Consider the following 17,617-nt stretch of genomic DNA (forward strand, 5'->3'; position numbering starts at 1 on the left):
TAAAAATAAACCCTGAAAGAAAAAAAGAAGCTGCTCAGAAATAAATTCATGTCAAACCGACATTATATAATCACGCTAGCAGATCATGTGACCGTTGCAGTAGCAAGTAATTGGGCAAAAGCAGGATGATGTCATGCTGATGTGAGACAGAAAGAAGGAGGAAGCCACCTGAAAAAGAGGAATAAGAAGGAAATAAGGAGCCAGGAAATGCGAGAGGATCTATTCTGTTTCTTTTTTTTTTTTTGGTGCTTTTTTATGTCATGTTGTAATATTTCATGAACGACAGCGACAAACACAGTGGCTCAACCTCCTGATTTCCTTGCACCTGACTCTCTCTGAGGTGATGTTTGCACACTTGAAGTCATGTTTCAGATGTGGAGGAAGACAGACTCAGCAGACACTGAATACTAAATGAAGAGGTACTTTAAGAGGTTCTGGTTCTAGTCGTGAGAAGGTGGTACAGGATACATAAAGACACAAGTTTTGTGTGTTTTGGACCTTTAGTTGGGTGATGATGGAGGGGTTCATGTAGAACAAAGCAGTCTGAAAAATGGAGCCAAGCCTTAAGTGCAGCCTAGCTGATCCAGACTTTTAGGTCCTTTCTGGTTTTTGTTTGTTTCGTATCTCCTGTTCTGGGCTTTAATTTTGTGTTTTATACTATTTTGTGGACACTTCCTGCTCCCAGTGAAAGGTGTCAGTAAATGTAGGAGCTGTGACATCACACAATTGTGATAAAGTATTGTGTGATATCATCTATCTCTCTCTCACACACACACACATTTACACATAAAAACACGCTCTCTCTCTCTCATCATTCTTCTTCACCCTCCTTATAACCCCCCATCCCCACGCACCCACCCTTCAGCAATAGGGGGAGGAGCCAGCAGGGTAAGGATGCTGTCAGGTTGCCGTGGTTTCAGCCTCTCGTTTCTTGTGGCGACCATCGTCAGGGATGTGTGTGTGTGAGGGTGAAGGGTGTGTGAGTGTGACTGTGTGTGTGTGTGTGTGTGTGTGTGTGTGTGTGTGTGTGTGTGTGTGTGCGTTTGAGTGGTGGTTATTACAACTGTAAGGATATATGAATGAAGAAAGGCGGAGAGGAAGGAAAGGAAGGACAGGGGGAGGAAAGCGGCATTGAAGGGTGGATCTGGATTAACGTCGCTGCAGACAAAAAAATCTGTCATTTCCTCTGAGCTGCAGAGATCTGAGAGGACAACAGAAGCCTCATCACTCCATCTTTGTTTCTGCAGAGGGAGCACTGAAGGAGGGAAGGAAGGAGTCAAGGACTAAAAGGGGGAAAGAAAGGAGGACTGAAACAAGAAAAGAAGAATAGGAAGCAGGGAAGGAAATAGGATCGAATCAGGGAACGAGGGAGAGTGGGAGGAAGAGGGAGTCTGAATCCTTGCTGGTCATCAGGTAAGGCTCCTCATTCAGCTTCAGTGTCGTCTTCCTTCATCTCTTCAGTCTTTCTGCTTGTCTTCGAGCTGCTGCTGTTCCCACTGACAGTGTCAATAAAGTGAGTTCAAAATATCCAGTTTCTTCACATCCTTCTCGCCTTTCAGTGAAACCTGAAACGGCAGCATTTCACTTCAATATGGCTGCCATGTTGGGGTTAGAGTAAGGGGAAACTTCTTAATTTGATTGGCTTTTATTTTGAAGGGGATGTCTGTCAGTCATGAGTAAACAGTGTAAAAACAAAGGTGAACACACCTAAGAAGACAAGGTCAAAGTTCAGATTGGAAGTGATTCTGTGTAAAACGTGTGTGTGTGTGTGTGTGTGTGTGTGTGTGTGTGAAGGTTCATACCTAAGTCAAAGAGATACAGTCAGAGAGGCCCTTATTAATCAGTGGCTACATCACTGTGCTTCACCTGTGATGGACTACTGACCTGTCCAGGTGTACCCCATCTATACTGGAATAGGCACCACCCCACATGTTCCAAAGTAGGCTAAGGAGTTAGGATAATGTGTGGATGGATGGATATATATATATGTTAATGGATGGACAGATGGACGGACAGAAGGATGGATGGATCAACTAAAAACACTCAGTGCTGAACAGTGCCTGTTGTACTGTAGGTAACATGACTTCACTACCATCTGACAGCAGGAAAGTTCCTGTTTTGAGCTTCCTGCTGTGAGGAGTCTGGTATTCCCTTTTCCTCCGACAAAGACATGCTGGTTATGTTAACCTGTGAGCCAGAAGGAGTGTGCGGTGGGTCAGAATCTGTAATGAAGCTGTATGTGTTAATGTGGGTAGTGGTGTAAAGGACTGAGTAGTCAGTAAACCTCTCAGGAGGCTGCTACACCTCAGCGTGTGAAGCAGTTCCACCTTGACAGATCCTAAAGGGGAGACCCTGAGTAGCAAATCTGAATCTTTCCCCTCATCCTCTCCTTGTGTCTCCTCTCTCACCCGCTTACAGGAAGCATTACATCATTCTCCTGTGAGAGATGCTGCTGTTGCTAGGTTACTGCCAGCTGACTCCCTGTTCCATTTTTAGATGGATGCTGAGAAACAGAGAGGTGGGGGAGGGGATCAATATGGCGAGATGAATTCAAAGCAGTACTTTATTTAAAAGTCAGGGAAAACAAACATGAAGCCTTCATGATGAAGATGGATAAAAGTGAGCCACGTCCCTCATATTCAGATGATTACTTTAATAAATTTATACAAAATTATTACATTTCAAAAGTGATATAAAACCTTCTTGGCTGGTTGAAATGAAATGCATCCTGGAAGCAGAGACAAGAAAACATGTTTGTCGACGGAGAACTCTCACTCTGTAATTGAAAATAAAAATCACTGATGTCTGATCTGAACAATTAGAGCTAAAAGTCGCTGCTAATGATGCTGCTGCTGTTCAGATCCACATAGCTTTATTAATCCCAGTGTGTTGCAGCTTACCCACACAACCTACTCAAATGGTCAACGTCACACAACGTATAATCACTAATTGCAAATAGTGTTGCATGTCAAGGCAGAGATCAACAAACAATAAGTTCAAGGGAAAATGTATACGTTAATAAAATCACAAAAAACAGCTGTTTATTTTATTGTTTGTGCATGACACTTCACAGAGGACCACATCATCAGCATTCCCCGGTATCAGGACGTTCACAGGTGGGAATCCAAAGACCTAGCTGTGCAGAAGAGAGATGACTAAAACAGAAATAAGTCACAATAATCCAGAAATGTGTTGTTTTTTTTGTGGACAGGCTAACATCACCTGAACTGTCCTGCTTCTGCTCTGAGGTTTTCCTGCTATTTGTGGATGTACCAGTTGAACTGAACAAGATGTGAGCAGATGTTACACGAGCCAGCGTTGCTGCTTTCCAGCTTCTAAACAATCTTAAGGTGGAATTCATGAGTTATACTAAGCATCTTTGGCTTACTCTCAGAATGATGACTGACCTTTGATCTAACCGGTGGCCCTGCACCATTCAAACATGATCTGCACTGCCAACAGGAACAAACACTGTGAACTGATTTTCTCTGCTCTTCCTCTCAGGTTATTAGGGAGTCATGACATCACAGGAGGAAGGATCTTCATTCAGGAGGTTTTTCCAATACGTGGAGGACAGTGGACTTCGAATATACGATGGTCTGGTGATACAAAACGCCTCCGACATTGCTAGAGAGAGCGACCGCATTCGCAACCAGACCAATTGGACGTACCTGCATGAAAAACACCAGAAAAAAAGACGGCAGGAAGAAAGCATCAAGAGGTAGAAAGCATCAAACCTTAAAACGAGACCATGTTGTTTCCTGTAAACCCATCTAAACCGCAATAGAAAACTCTTCCGACCTTTTCTTAAGCACACAGACCTCATATGGGCTTAGATATGGTATACTTCTGGTAAACTGGATGTCTGTGTAGGTTCTCAGTCATCCAGGTGATGGTAATCTAAGGAGCTTGAAACCAAAACAATAGAATAGAATAGAATAGAATAGCTTTTTATTGTCACTGTTACAAGAACAGTGAAAGGCAGTTTGGCATCTCTCCATGTGTGTGAAGCACACAATAGCGTAAGTATTTACACAATAACAGCCAAATTTACATTTACACAAGAAAGATATGTACAAGTTATACATACACCTGCAAACATACACGCACATACATACATATATGTATATATACATATTTGCATCCGTACATACACACACACACATATTTCCACATACACGCTTACATCTATATACATACACATACATGCCATCTAACTAGCAGGTGCACTGAGAGGTGCAGTGTGATCAGTGATATTGCACATTGAGTGTGTGTGTGTGTGTGTGGGGGGGGGGGGGGGGGGGATGATATTGCACATTGAGTGGGGGGTGCTGTTGGAACTATACTAAATAATGTTATAATAAATACAGTTTAAAGAGGTAAGGGTGTTGGTTGCATTGAAGTATAAACAGAAATACGATTTATAAATAAGGTGTAATGTCCACGAGTGTTGGCAGTGCAGTTATCCTCCAATCAGGGTGGAGGTAGGGCATGTTTGACAGCCTGTGGGTAAAAACTTCTGTTGAGTCTGTTTGTCTTCGACCTGATGGACCTGTAGCGTTTACCAGAGGGAAGGGGGGAAAAAAGTGAGTGTCCAGGGTGCAAGGGGTCTTTGATGATGATGCTGGCTTTCTGCTGAAGTCTGCCAGTATAGATGTCTCTGTTAGTGAAGTGCCGATTGCCTGCTCTGCTGCCCTCACCACCCGCTGCAGTTTCCTCTTGTCCTCCGCAGTGCAGCAGTTGAACCAGAGTGTGCAGCAGTAAGTCAGAAGGCTCTCAATGGTGGAGCGGTAGAAGTTTACTAGCAGTCTTTGGGGTAATTGGGCCTGACGTAGTTTCCTGAGGAAGTACAGCCTTTGTTGTGGTTTCCCTACCTGGTGGGAGATGTTTGTGGACCAGGTAAGGTCGGCCGAGATGTGGACTCCGAGGAACTTAAAGCTTTCTACCCTTTCAACTGGACTTCTTTAAGTTTCATAAAGATGTTTAATTAGGACCGAGTAATCAGGACCCTTCAAGACTGGGCAGAAAACGTTTCCATAAAGCAGAAGGGAAAGAAAAGGAACACAGCGTAAAGGAAGTCCTTGAAACATGTCGTTTGATTGTCGCCATCAAATCATTAAAGCAGGTCAGACACCAACGAGGGAGAATCAGAAAGACAAGCAGATCATCATCATCGTCCCTCATGTAGCAGGTTTATCAGAAAAACACTTCCCCACCACAACGTCCCAGTGTCCTTCAGAACCAGCCACACACTCAGACACAAACTAAACACCGTAGTGTAGCTGTGCAGCGAGGAGAGCTCAGAGCTCTATACTGGAGACACCAAACAGCCCCTTCATAAATGCACAACATAGAAGAGCCACTTCGACAGACCAAGACTCAGCTGTTCATCTGCATCTAAAGGTCAAAGGTCACTCTTTGAGAATGCCAGTGTGCACATGTTGGACAGAGAAGACAGATGGTTTGAACGAAGCATCTATGTCCACTGTGAAAGACCATCTTTGAACAGAGGGTGGTTCTTACCACACCAACTGTCTGCCATCTACAATGCAGTTTTCATATCCCTTCCAAAGTGCATCAAACCCCACTCACATCTTGTGTCAGGTGATCTCAGTGGGTCATAACAGGGTGAGGCAGGTCATTTCAATTTGTCACATGATAGGGTGTCACAGTGGTTTCAACCAAAGCCTCTGGTGATAATGACCCACCCTGTTGACCTGTTGGCTCATGTGATGAGGCAAATGATCAACAGTGGGTTAAAGGACAATCCCCACTATGGATTAAATACCTGGGCCTCTCCACATTTGGTTTTAAAATTGAAGAAGCTTCTGGGATGAGAGGTGAAACATCTTCACGAAATGTAAAGAATTCCAGTCGCTTTCCAAGCTCCTTACAATGGTAAACTGGATAATAAATGATATAGAAAGAACTTTTATTTTTCCACAATAAGAAACATACATCTACAAAGATCAGCTGAGATATATATGTATATATATGTGTATATACACCCAGCGCGCCCTGCGGGCGGTTTATCCTTCAAGCTCGGGTCCTCTACCAGAGGCCTGGGAGCTTGAGGGTCCTGCGCAGTATCTTAGCTGTTCCCAGGACTGCGCTCTTCTGGACAGAGATCTCCGATGTTGTTCCCGGGATCTGCTGGAGCCACTCGCCTAGCTTGGGAGTCACCGCACCTAGTGCTCCGATTACCACGGGGACCACCGTTACCTTCACCCTCCACATCCTCTCGAGCTCTTCTCTGAGCCCTTGGTATTTCTCCAGCTTCTCGTGTTCCTTCTTCCTGATATTGCTGTCATTCGGAACTGCTACATCGATCACTACAGCCGTCTTCTTCTGTTTGTCTACCACCACTATGTCCGGTTGGTTAGCCACCACCATTTTGTCCGTCTGTATCTGGAAGTCCCACAGGATCTTAGCTCGGTCATTCTCCATCACCCTTGGGGGCATCTCCCATTTTGACCTTGGGACTTCCAGGTTATACTCGGCACAGATGTTCCTGTACACTATGCCGGCCACTTGGTTATGGCGTTCCATGTATGCCTTGCCTGCTAGCATCTTGCACCCTGCTGTTATGTGCTGGATTGTCTCTGGGGCATCTTTACACAGCCTGCACCTGGGGTCTTGCCTGGTGTGATAGACCCCAGCCTCTATGGATCTTGTACTCAGAGCTTGTTCTTGTGCTGCCATGATTAGTGCCTCTGTGCTGTCTTTCAGTCCAGCTTTGTTCAGCCACTGGTAGGATTTCTGGATATCAGCCACCTCCTCTATCTGCCGGTGGTACATACCGTGCAGGGGCCTGTCGTTCCATGATGGTTCCTCGCCTTCCTCCTCTTTCTTGGGTTTCTGTATTAACTGAGCACGCTGTCAGTTGGGGCCATCTTCGTGATGTATTCGTGGATGTTTCTTGTCTCATCCTGGACTGTGGTGCTGACACTCACCAGTCCCCGGCCCCCTTCCTTCCGCTTAGCGTACAGCCTCAGGGTGCTGGACTTGGGGTGAAACCCTCCATGCATGGTAAGGAGCTTTCTTGTCTTTATGTCAGTGGCTTCTATCTCCTCCTTTGGCCAGCCTATTACCCCAGCAGGGTACCTGATCACGGGCAGGGCGTAGGTGTTGATGGCCCGGATCTTGTTCTTACCATTCAGCTGACTCCTCAGGACTTGCCTGACCCTCTGCAGGTACTTGGTGGTTGTAGCTTTCCTAGCGGCCTCTTCATGGTTCCCATTCGCTTGCGGGATCCCCAGGTACTTGTAACTGTCCTCTATGTCTGCAATGTTGCCTTCTGGTAGTTCAATCCCCTCAGTTCTGACTACCTTCCCTCTCTTTGTTACCATCCGACTACACTTCTCCAGTCCGAATGACATTCCAATGTCATTGCTGTATATCCTGGTAGTGTGTATCAGTGAATCGATGTCTCGTTCACTCTTGGCATACAGCTTGATGTCATCCATGTACCGGAGGTGGCTGACAACCGCTCCGTTCCGTAGTCGGTATCCGTAGCCAGTATCTGTAGCCAGTCTTGTTAATGATCTCACTGAGGGGGTTCAGGCCTATGCAGAACAGCAGTGGGGACAGAGCATCTCCTTGGTAGATCCCGCACTTGATGGTGACTTGTGCTATGGGCTTGGAGTTGGCCTCTAGTGTTGTACGCCACATCCCCATTGAGTTCCTGATGAAGGCTCTTAGGGTCCTGTTGATCTTGTACAATTCTAGGCATTCCAGTATCCAGCTGTGGGGCATTGAGTCATAGGCCTTCTTGTAATCAATCCAGGCAGTGCACAGGTTGGTCAGTCTGGTCTTGCAGTCTCGGCTGACTGTTCTGTCTACCAGTAGCTGGTGTTTTGCGCCTCTGGTATTCTTGCCAATCCCTTTCTGTGTCCCGCTCATGTATTGACCCATGTGCCTGTTCATCTTAGCCGATATGATGCCTGACAGGAGCTTCCATGTAGTACTGAGCCAGGTTATTGGTCGGTAGTTGGATGGGACCGGTCCCTTCTTGGGGTCCTTGGGGATCAGGACCGTCCGACCTTCGGTTAGCCATTCCGGGTGTCTCTCGTTAACTAGCAGCTGGTTCGTTTGTCCTGCCAGACGCTCGTGGAGTGCAGTCAGCTTCTTCAGCCAGTAGGCGTGAACCATGTCGGGGCCTGGTGCTGTTCAACTCTTCATACTGGAGACCCTTTCTTGGATGTCTGCCACTGTGATGGTTACTGGACCCTGTTCAGGGAGGTCGCTATGGTCTGCCCTCAGATCCACTAGCCACTGAGCATTGCCGTTATGGGTTGTGTCTTTCTCCCATATGCTCTTCCAGTATTGTTCCGTCTCCAGCCTTGGTGGTGCCGTTCTGTTATTGTTCCCTTGCCACTGAGAGTACACCTTTGCTGGTTATATATATATATATATATATATATATATGGACATTTTTTTGTGTTTTAAATGTAAATAAGAGTTTAATGCATCACCTCTTCAGAAACATTACGAGTGTCTTGTATTTATTTTACAAGCTGTTGTGTTATCGGACAATCACACTAACATGATCTCCCTTTGGTGCAATCAGGATTGGTGAGGATGTTGCCGCGGCCTCGGATGGGGCATACTCCGGGAAACACTTCAGGATGGGTTTCATGACGATGCCAGCTCCACAGGACCGACTGCCCCCACCCAGCCAGGGCTTCACCGTCAGATCCCAGTCCCTCCACTCAGTGGGCGGAGGTGAAGATGACTCCAACAGCAGCCGCAAACAACCCCCACCCAAACCTAAGAGAGATCCCAACACCAAACTGAGCAGCAGCTCCGAAACTGTGGATGGGGGTGGAGTTACAAGAAGAGACCACCAAGACACCAAAGAGAAGCTAGAACAGGCTGAAGGTAAGTCATTAAAACCACGTGTCTCACATGTTGGAGACTTGGGCACCAAATTAGATCTGCATGTTCAGGACTGATGTTCAGGTGATGGCCAAAGCAAGGTCTCATTATAAACATTAATAATAATAATAATAATAATAATAATAATAATAATAATAATAATAATAATAATAATAATAATAATAAATTTTATTTATGAGCGCCTATCAAGTCACCCAAGGACACTTTACAATAGGAAGACACATAGTAAAATAATGGCAAAATAAGAACAATAAAACAAAAGCACAAGATAAAATTAACAAACAGTGGATTCACAGTGAATATGCAGATTTGAACAGATGAGTTTTGAGTTGGGATTTAAACTGGGGGAGAGAACCAATGTTTCTTATTTCTGGGGGTAGGCAGTTCCACAGCCTGGGAGCAGAGCAGCTGAAAGCTCTGCTTCCCATGGTGGTGAGGCGGAAGGAAGGTACAGCAAGCTGGATAGAAGAGGAAGATCGAAGTGAACGGGCAGAACAGGTAGTGGTTAACAGGTCAGAAAGGTAAGGAGGAGCGAGGTTATGAATGGCCTTGAAGGTGAGCAGAAGAAGTTTGAATATTATCCGGAATTTCACAGGGAGCCAGTGAAGTTCCTGAAGAATAGGGGTGATGTGCTGGTAGGAGGGGGTTCTGGTGATAATGCGAGCAGCAGAGTTCTGAACCAGTTGAAGCTTATGGAGGGATTTTTGGGGGAGACCATGCAGAAGAGAGTTGCAATAGTCAATACGGGGTGTAACAAGACTGTGGACAAGAATGGACGTAGACTGGGTGGAAAGAGAAGGAAGTAATCTGTTAATATTGCGTAGATGGAAGTAGGCAGAACGGGTGAGATTATTGATGTGAGATTTGTAGGAAAGTGAACTGTCTAGGATGACACCAAGGCTCTTAACCTGAGGAGAAGGGAAAACTGTGGAGTTATCGATCGTGAGTGAGAAATGGTTCGCCTTTAAAAGGTTGGATTTGGTGCCAATAAGGAGGATCTCAGTTTTATCCTCATTGAGCTTTAAAAAATTAGAGGTAAACCAGGATTTTAGCTCGGATAGACATTCTGAAAGGGAGGAAGGTGGGAGGGAGGAGTCAGGTCTGCAAGAGAGGTATAACTGGGTGTCATCAGCAAAACATTGTTCATGACCTCCTATTGGTCCATGTAGGATTGGTGAGGATGTTGCTGTGGCCTCAGATGGACATTATTCATAAGGAGAGGTTCAATGTGTTTCACTTCACCTGACTTTATTATTAAAGAAGTGTGTAAAGCCTTTCCTTAGACCTTTACATGAAGACACTGTAGGGATCAGAATCGAGAACCAGTTCTCTAGAAGAACCGGTTTCTAGTAGTTGAATTCTTTGGAATTGTTCAGCTGCTTGTCTCTTGAGGAGGAAAATAGTAGGGCAGTTTACAGCATACATATGAACAGAACTTTTTTATTTTTCTTGCACAAAAGGACATGAACGTGATGGTAAAGTGCAAACTGCATCCAGGACAGAAACAGCTGCATTGTGTTGCTAACACAACCTCAGCTCTTTGCAAACACCTGCACAGACAACATGCTAATGCTGTCTGTCACTCTGGCTCCTTGGTAAAGTTCACCAAGTTCAGGTCATTTTACTGAGAAATGCAATAGTATTAGTAATAGTAGAGTTCCTTACTGCCTGACCTCAGAAACATCACTTCTTTCCCTCCTTTTAAGTCCACCCTCAAAACCCACCTGTTCAAAATAGCCTACTCTGTATAACTTCTCCATGCTCTTAAACTTTGTTTTATTATTATGTTCATTTCCTGTTTTTAAGCTTGTCTTATTTTTTCTGTACAGTGTCCTTGGGTGTTTTGAAAGGCGCTTTTAAATAAAATGTATTATTATTAGTAGTAGTAGTAGTAATGTAACCAGTAGTGTAAAGAATTACTTCCTCCTGGGAGTAATTACGTTATGTACTGCATTCATTTTAAGAATGACTTTTTTGAGTAATGACCCCAACACGAATCACAACAAAGAGCAGAAATACCTCCAACATCCACAACCTAACCAACCTAACCCATCCACAGCATGTCATTCATGTGCATGAATGTAATGTCTTTGATATGCTGCTTAGAGATGGTGGCGACTCTCATAATGGAGTCAGTGAAAACCAATAAGTCATATCGATAATGGAATCTGATTCACTAAATTCTTATCAATTCCCATCCCTATGACTATGTTGAAAAGCAGAAGATATTTTTATTGTATCTGTCTGAAGTAATCCTAGTTCTTCTGTCGGTAAGATTATTGAAAAAATGACTGCCTTTACATTTGAATTTAAATAGTTCTCTAAGGAATTTGTAGTTGTCAGAAGGTATGGAAGAAGTGTTGTGACAGTTGTTCACTGTCTGTCTGCAGCTCAATGTTTCCTCCACTGTGAAGATGCCTCCAAGAAGATGCCTCCACCTAAACCCAAGAGGAATCCCAACACTCAGCTTAGCACCTCCTTTGATGAGTGCTACATCCGTAACCATGGCAACAAGAAGCCTTCCTTGCAATGGGACAAATCTTCATCCCAAAGTCAAAGTTCAGCATCCAGGGACACGGATGATGAGGAGCCAGTTTACATTGAGATGGTGGGAAACATCCTGCGAGGGCTGAAAGGTCAGGAGGCAGAGGAGGACGACCAGAACGAATCGGTGTACGAGGAGATGAAGTACCCAATGCTGGAAGACTTTCTGCAGGACACGAATGCTGCCATCATTGACCCTGACGCTTGGTCATCCCGCGGCTCACTCTGTGACATTCCTCCACCTTTCCCAAATCTCCTGACTCACCGCCCACCACTGCTCATCTTCCCACCTGCCCCCGCTCAGTGCTCCCCGAACTCAGATGAGTCCCCCCTCACCCCTTTGGACGTCACCCGCCTCCCAATGTTAGAAAACGTCTCCTACAGCAAGTCGGGCAGTGTTGAACAGCCGCAGAGCTCCACTCACTACCGCAAAGAACGAGACCGGGACATGCCCTCCACTCACACCATCACATCTTCTGGTCGTTCCTCAGCTCCACCTCTCCCCTCCAGCCTTTACAAGTCATCCAGCACCACACACGGTGGTCACGGTTACCCCCGCAGCCAGTCAGCATGCCCATCTCCTGTCAGCATGGGACGCTCACTAACACCTCTGAGCCTGAAGAGGCCACCGCCGTATGACACTCTGATGGCAGGAGGAAGTATGCCTCGCTCTTCATCTTCATCTTCATCATCCTCACACAGGGCAGGTGAAGGAGGGGCTAAACTCAGTAACTCCTCCTCCACACATGGGTCCATGCAGAACATGTCCGTGAGGTCACAGACTCCAACAAGTCCACTAGACGAACTCAACAACCTGTTTGCATCAGGTAGACAGGTGATGAAGAGGGGGTCAGGAGGGAGGAAGAGCAGGGAGGGTGAAGGTAAGAGAGTTGCAGAGTATTGCATCAACACGATATTATAATACCTGATGCACATCAAGGACAAGGTTTGTTTTTTGGGGGTGCTGGGGGACTACAAGTCAGAGCAAGTAAACCTGAGGTCACATTCACAATAATGGCCCACGCCTTTAACAATGCAAACTTTAAACCTAATACAATTTCAGCAGGTGAGACAAATAACCCTCCACCATACAGTTGTTATGTAGGGGGATATCCACAGAGGCCAAAGCAGCTTGTGTTTCAGGCTGTAAACATGTTTGTTTCTGCTGTGAAGTTTTAACATGGAAATCTATGGTGACTGACTCACTGCTGGAGCCCCTGCTGGATGTATGAGGAACTGTAAGTTTAGGGATTTGAGCCTTGGCTTAATTTTAGTCCCAGAGGTTGATGACTTGTTGCTATTGCCCAATGGTGCTCATCCACACGTCTGAAAGAAAAGTATATTAAACAGTTTTACAACCTGTTGTGTAACACTGAGTACACACTGCGGTTTCTTATCTCAAATACAAAGCAAAACCCAGTCAAACCATGTTCATTATAAAATTAAGTTCAGCGCATTGAAGTGTCCAGTTTATCTCCCAATCTAAAACTGTAAAAGACGATAGAAAAACTGTGTTTAGCTTGTCCGTCTTTATTTACCCTAACACCCGCCTGGAATGCCTCCTCAGTCTCTAATGGTCTTTGGGTCAGCTGCTCAGAAATATAATCAAATCACACAGCACACCAGCAAACAAAAATGTCACAAAAAGCATATTGATAATTTCCCCCACACACCAGGCATAGTGGAACTGGGTCAGTTTGTAACCAGTTTACCTTCTTTGCTTACTTCTGACCACAGCTCATGCTAGGGCCTTCATCTGGTTTGGGGTTTTCTCCAGGACCCAGGTCAGACCGACTACTTTTTCTTTCTTTTTTTAAAAATATTTATCTATTGCTATTAGGCACTGCATTGTCTCACTCACAGCATGACTATTATATAATTTCTTCTTCGCCCCCTTCTCTTTTACTCGCAGTTGGCCATTATTTGGGGAGGTAGTTGTATATTCTTGGATTTGTTGGATTTAATGGTTTTGATTCTCATTATTGTTTTCTGCATATGTTATAGTCTTAGTTTATAGTCCTTAGTTTTCTGTTACTTTGCCCTCCCCGTGTTCCACGTCTAGTTACTCTTGTCTCTGTTCTCCCTGTCTGCCGTGTCTCCTTGGCTGTATCCCAATTCAGGGTCTGCAGCCTTGGAGGACGCGGCCTTCGCAGTCTACGTGGGCCGTGTCCTTGAAGACCGAGAAGGCCGGAAGTATGAGGCTCGTAGGCTTGTGAAATTGGACGGTCTAGCCTCCGTTGCGTTGCCTAGGTTGCCTAGCAGCCATGATACCTACCACTGGAAACGTTTCATACAGCTTTGTTTGACAGAAATGAAGGAGAAAATCTTTGGTTCATCTGTTTTATATGAGTTTTGAGTGATTTGATAAGTATCTGAGGCTGAGACCACGGGACTGTAAAACATGATAGTTGGGCTTCATTTCTGTACTGATCAGTCATTAGTTAGTAAATAACAATTACCTAGTGTTGCTCATGAGACTAAATTCATCTCACTTTGGTAATGTAAATATAATATGGCCAATATTAAAGTTATGATATTAATCATTATTAGTTATTACAGCAGTGAACTCTGTGTCAAATACTGAGCTTCAGTAAAAATTCAAGTTACAGGTATTTATATTTCCTATCACCTTAAATCTTCACTCAAAGACAAGTCTTTGACAGTGTATATAAAGATGTATTATATATAAGAGACAAATTTTAATATGTTGGCATTACTAAATTTGGCTCAATGCTTACATATATGTGTACGCATAGCTGGACTGGCCATTGGGCATACCGGGGATTTGCACGGTGGGCCGATGGTGATTTTTCGTTTTTATGGGCCGATGAGTTTTTTTGTTTGTTTGTTTTTTTTGTAACGGTATAAACAATGAAAGGTGGTGAATTGGCCAATTGGTCATGATCGACTCTGGGCTGGACCAATTACAGCCGATGAGGTCGAACTTTAAAGTTCCGTATTTAGGTGTAAAGGAATGCGATTTGTCCTGAACTTCAGCAAAAATGTAAAAAAGAAGACACAAAGCTGGAGTTATTCTGCATCTTTACGCTGCATAGCTACCTCTTCTTCTCTCATTATCTCCCCCTCCATTTCCTGTTGCTGCTTAATCATGAAACTGATCAATGATCAGCTGATCAGATTTGCTGTCCCGTCTTGTTTATTTATCGCCCACATTGCGCCAGAAAGACGAAACCAGCGGATGTTGCGCTAAACAACAGCAGCACGTTTAAGCTTGATAAGCTGTTGTTATAATTTATTTAATATTACTTTCTAGTATCAGCTGATGTTTGCTGGAGCCACAGCTGTAAAGGTGCTGGTCAACACACAGTCAACACACAGTTTCCCTCTCACCAGATATCCAAACCGATATCTGGTGAGAGGGAAACATGAAGATGAAACCAGGAGATGTCCTTACTGAATCATCAGAGCTGAACAGGTGATGGAGAAACAGGTTTACCTTTTAGGTGACATGAATGAGTGGAAGGGACGTTATGAGCTGTTTCTGAGAGACAAATAACACCAGGATCCATTTCTAGATAGCTGACAGCTACGTGTGCAGGGGCGGGTCTAGCAAAGTTTTGCCAGGGGGGCAGGTAGGGCATTAACAGGGAAAGGGGGGCACAAAGAAATACTTTTCTTTCTTATTCTTATTTAAAATGTCTAGCTTTTAATAAATAATTATCTGAATCTTACAACCAAAGTTTTCATCTGATGTAAAATGTATAGAACTCCATTATTGTATTCAGTAAATATTTGTTATGGAACGGCTGTGTGCAGGCAGGAATGGTGGACCCAAAGTGCAGACGCTCGGAGGCAAAAGGTGAATTCAAAAACAGCTTTAATGCTGAACTCAAAAAAGGTAACAAAACAGAGACTCCAAATAAACTCAGGCAAGCAGACAGAACACACAGCATAGTAAACGGCAGATCGCGACACAGACAAACTGAAACACAGGGCTTAAATACATAGGCTGTATCCCAATTCAGGGTCTGCAGCCTTAAAGTCTGCATTTTAAGGCTGATTACATCACAGCGGCGCGCCAAAGGCTGTCCCAATTCAAAGGCTGCTCGAAATGCGGCCCTCAAATGTGTCCTTCATTTCCCTGAATTTTAAGGCTGTGGCGGTGTAGACTTCGTGGCCCAACATATCCCACAATCCATAGCGCGGCAGTCACTGTGGATAATTTTGCCGCAGATGGCAGAAGCGGAGCGGCCGAAGAGTAAACTGTTAAACGTAAGTACTGAATATGATGTCACTTATTTATGTGCAAATGTTTAATAATGAGGAACATTAAAACATTACTGTTGGCCACATGTCAGCAAAGTTATTTGCCATTAGCGATGTTTGAACTTTCAGCGTTTACTTTGTTTTAAAGCCTTTAAAATATAATACAATAGTTGACCTTAATCTTACAGAGAATGTGATGATTTCATGGATAATTAAAGTCAGTCATATATCCACAAACACAACAAGCTGAAAGTCAGTGATGCTGCTCGGTTTGCAGTCCTGAATATGACGGCACAAGCAGGATTCACTGCACTGTTAATGTTAGCTATGTTATATTGCTGCCTCTGTTCGGTGGTGTCGAGCCAAACGGACTTTAATGTGTGTTTGAACGAGCTGACGGTTCACTCGTTAAGCTGAAAGAAAGATGCTTTAATCACAGGAGTCACACATGTGTCCACTGGACCATCTGGGAACTCTTCTTGTTTAGCACTCGTAATAACACAAACACTAAATCCTCCTTCTCTTGTGCTGTTTTGTAGCAGTGTGTCCACCTGAGACTGTCACCTGTCTGTCTGTCCTGCACTCTCTCTCTGTTTCTTTCTCTCTGATTGTGGAATAAAAGTATGAACATGTATTTATAAGTTACACTTGTGTTTGAATCCTGCAGCTTATCACACATTTGATTTCCATGTGTGACAACTGCAAGTGTCCAGAGTGAGGACAGACTGAGGGACCCACTGCTGCACATCATCTGTGAGGCTTTGCACCCCTGATGATCCACCAGGACAAACTCAGCAGTGTGTGAGGAAGAGGAGGAGGAAGAGCCAGCAGCAGCTGACAGATGGAGAGAATAGACAGACTGTTCCCTGTTTGTGAAGGACTGCTAGGAAAGTTTAACATCACTAATTGTCTGTCCTGAATCAGTCTTATTAGGTAATGTTCAAATAATGTGATCATCCCAGTGTTTTCAGTGTGGGAGAAAGTACTCAGGGCCTTCAAGTTACACACTATGAAAGGCAGCAACAAGTTTAATATTCAGAAACCTAAAGTATGTATCAGCAGCAGAATGGAGCTAAAAATAAATGTTTGTTTCAGTTCTATGAAGCTTTGAGTATTTTGGATTAGTAGCACTGCTGTGTTTGTTGCATCCTATTGCTGTAATTGTTTATATGCTTTATATATTCTGAAGTAAGTTGATCTATAGTGTTACATCATATTCTATAAGGATGTTATGTGTTTGTATACTTTCTGCCCAGTTTGACCCATTTAGCAGAAGTCAGCCTGTTTAAGGCTCTGATATCTATTCTGTATGACTTAAAGCAGTTATGACATGCTCTGATTTTCTCACCCAATAAAGGAATATTTCATATATCAGTCTGATCTTCATTCCAGGGGCGATTTTAGCCCATTTTGGGGGTGCTTCAGCACCCCCAAAATGAATCAAAGCACCCCCAAAGATTTCTTACTTTTTTGACAATATTTGTTGTTTGTGTGGCACACTACTAAAAATATAAAAAGCATCCAGTACTTAATTGAGATGAGTATAGATAACCCCCCCTCCCAAAATGGTTTGTTCCAGCTCAGCTACTCTGGCTCTAGCGCCGTTGCGTTGCTGTCAGAGCGATAGTGGCTGAGACGCAGCGGAGCGGATGTTTTAGTGCCTGGCTTAAAACAGGACATGTTAGCTGCATTTAACCTTCAGTTACTCTTTATATAGTTCGGTAGGAGTCAGACCATGTTTCTTTTTAGCTGAAAAACATTACACCCAGGTAACCTGCAGTGTTGAAAACGTGTTTCCCGACGATGTTTGCTACCCTACAATCTGTCCTGCTCTGTAGTAAAATCAGCGACATTTGACCGTCCTGTTGCTCCCACTGAAATGTATACAGCCTATTTAAAATCTAAAACTTAAAATTGTCCGTAGCCTAAAGTTGTTACCGCTGTCCTG

The 17,617-nt window shown here is 44.2% G+C and overlaps 1 protein-coding gene across 3 annotated transcripts in view; it reads left to right on the forward strand.

Moving 5' to 3' along the window:
• Nucleotides 1–884: 884 nt before the first annotated feature.
• nyap2a (neuronal tyrosine-phosphorylated phosphoinositide-3-kinase adaptor 2a) overlaps nucleotides 885–17,617 on the forward strand; it is a 95,548-nt gene continuing 78,815 nt past the window's right edge. Inside the window, exons 1-6 of one of the 3 annotated variants that reach the window (XM_025898416.1) lie at nucleotides 889–1,413; nucleotides 3,074–3,116; nucleotides 3,212–3,350; nucleotides 3,505–3,721; nucleotides 8,570–8,880; nucleotides 11,289–12,323. In XM_025898416.1, coding sequence (XP_025754201.1) covers nucleotides 3,519–3,721; nucleotides 8,570–8,880; nucleotides 11,289–12,323 — 1,549 coding nt within the window. In that variant the 5' untranslated portion in view covers nucleotides 889–1,413; nucleotides 3,074–3,116; nucleotides 3,212–3,350; nucleotides 3,505–3,518. Of the gene's footprint in view, nucleotides 1,414–3,073; nucleotides 3,117–3,211; nucleotides 3,351–3,504; nucleotides 3,722–8,569; nucleotides 8,881–11,288; nucleotides 12,324–17,617 lie in introns of all 3 variants that reach the window. The other 2 variants (XM_019347592.2, XM_019347591.2) reach the window with 2 other exon arrangements.

The sequence above is a fragment of the Oreochromis niloticus genome, linkage group LG14 (assembly GCF_001858045.2).
Source record: "Oreochromis niloticus isolate F11D_XX linkage group LG14, O_niloticus_UMD_NMBU, whole genome shotgun sequence".
NCBI lineage: Eukaryota > Metazoa > Chordata > Actinopteri > Cichliformes > Cichlidae > Oreochromis > Oreochromis niloticus.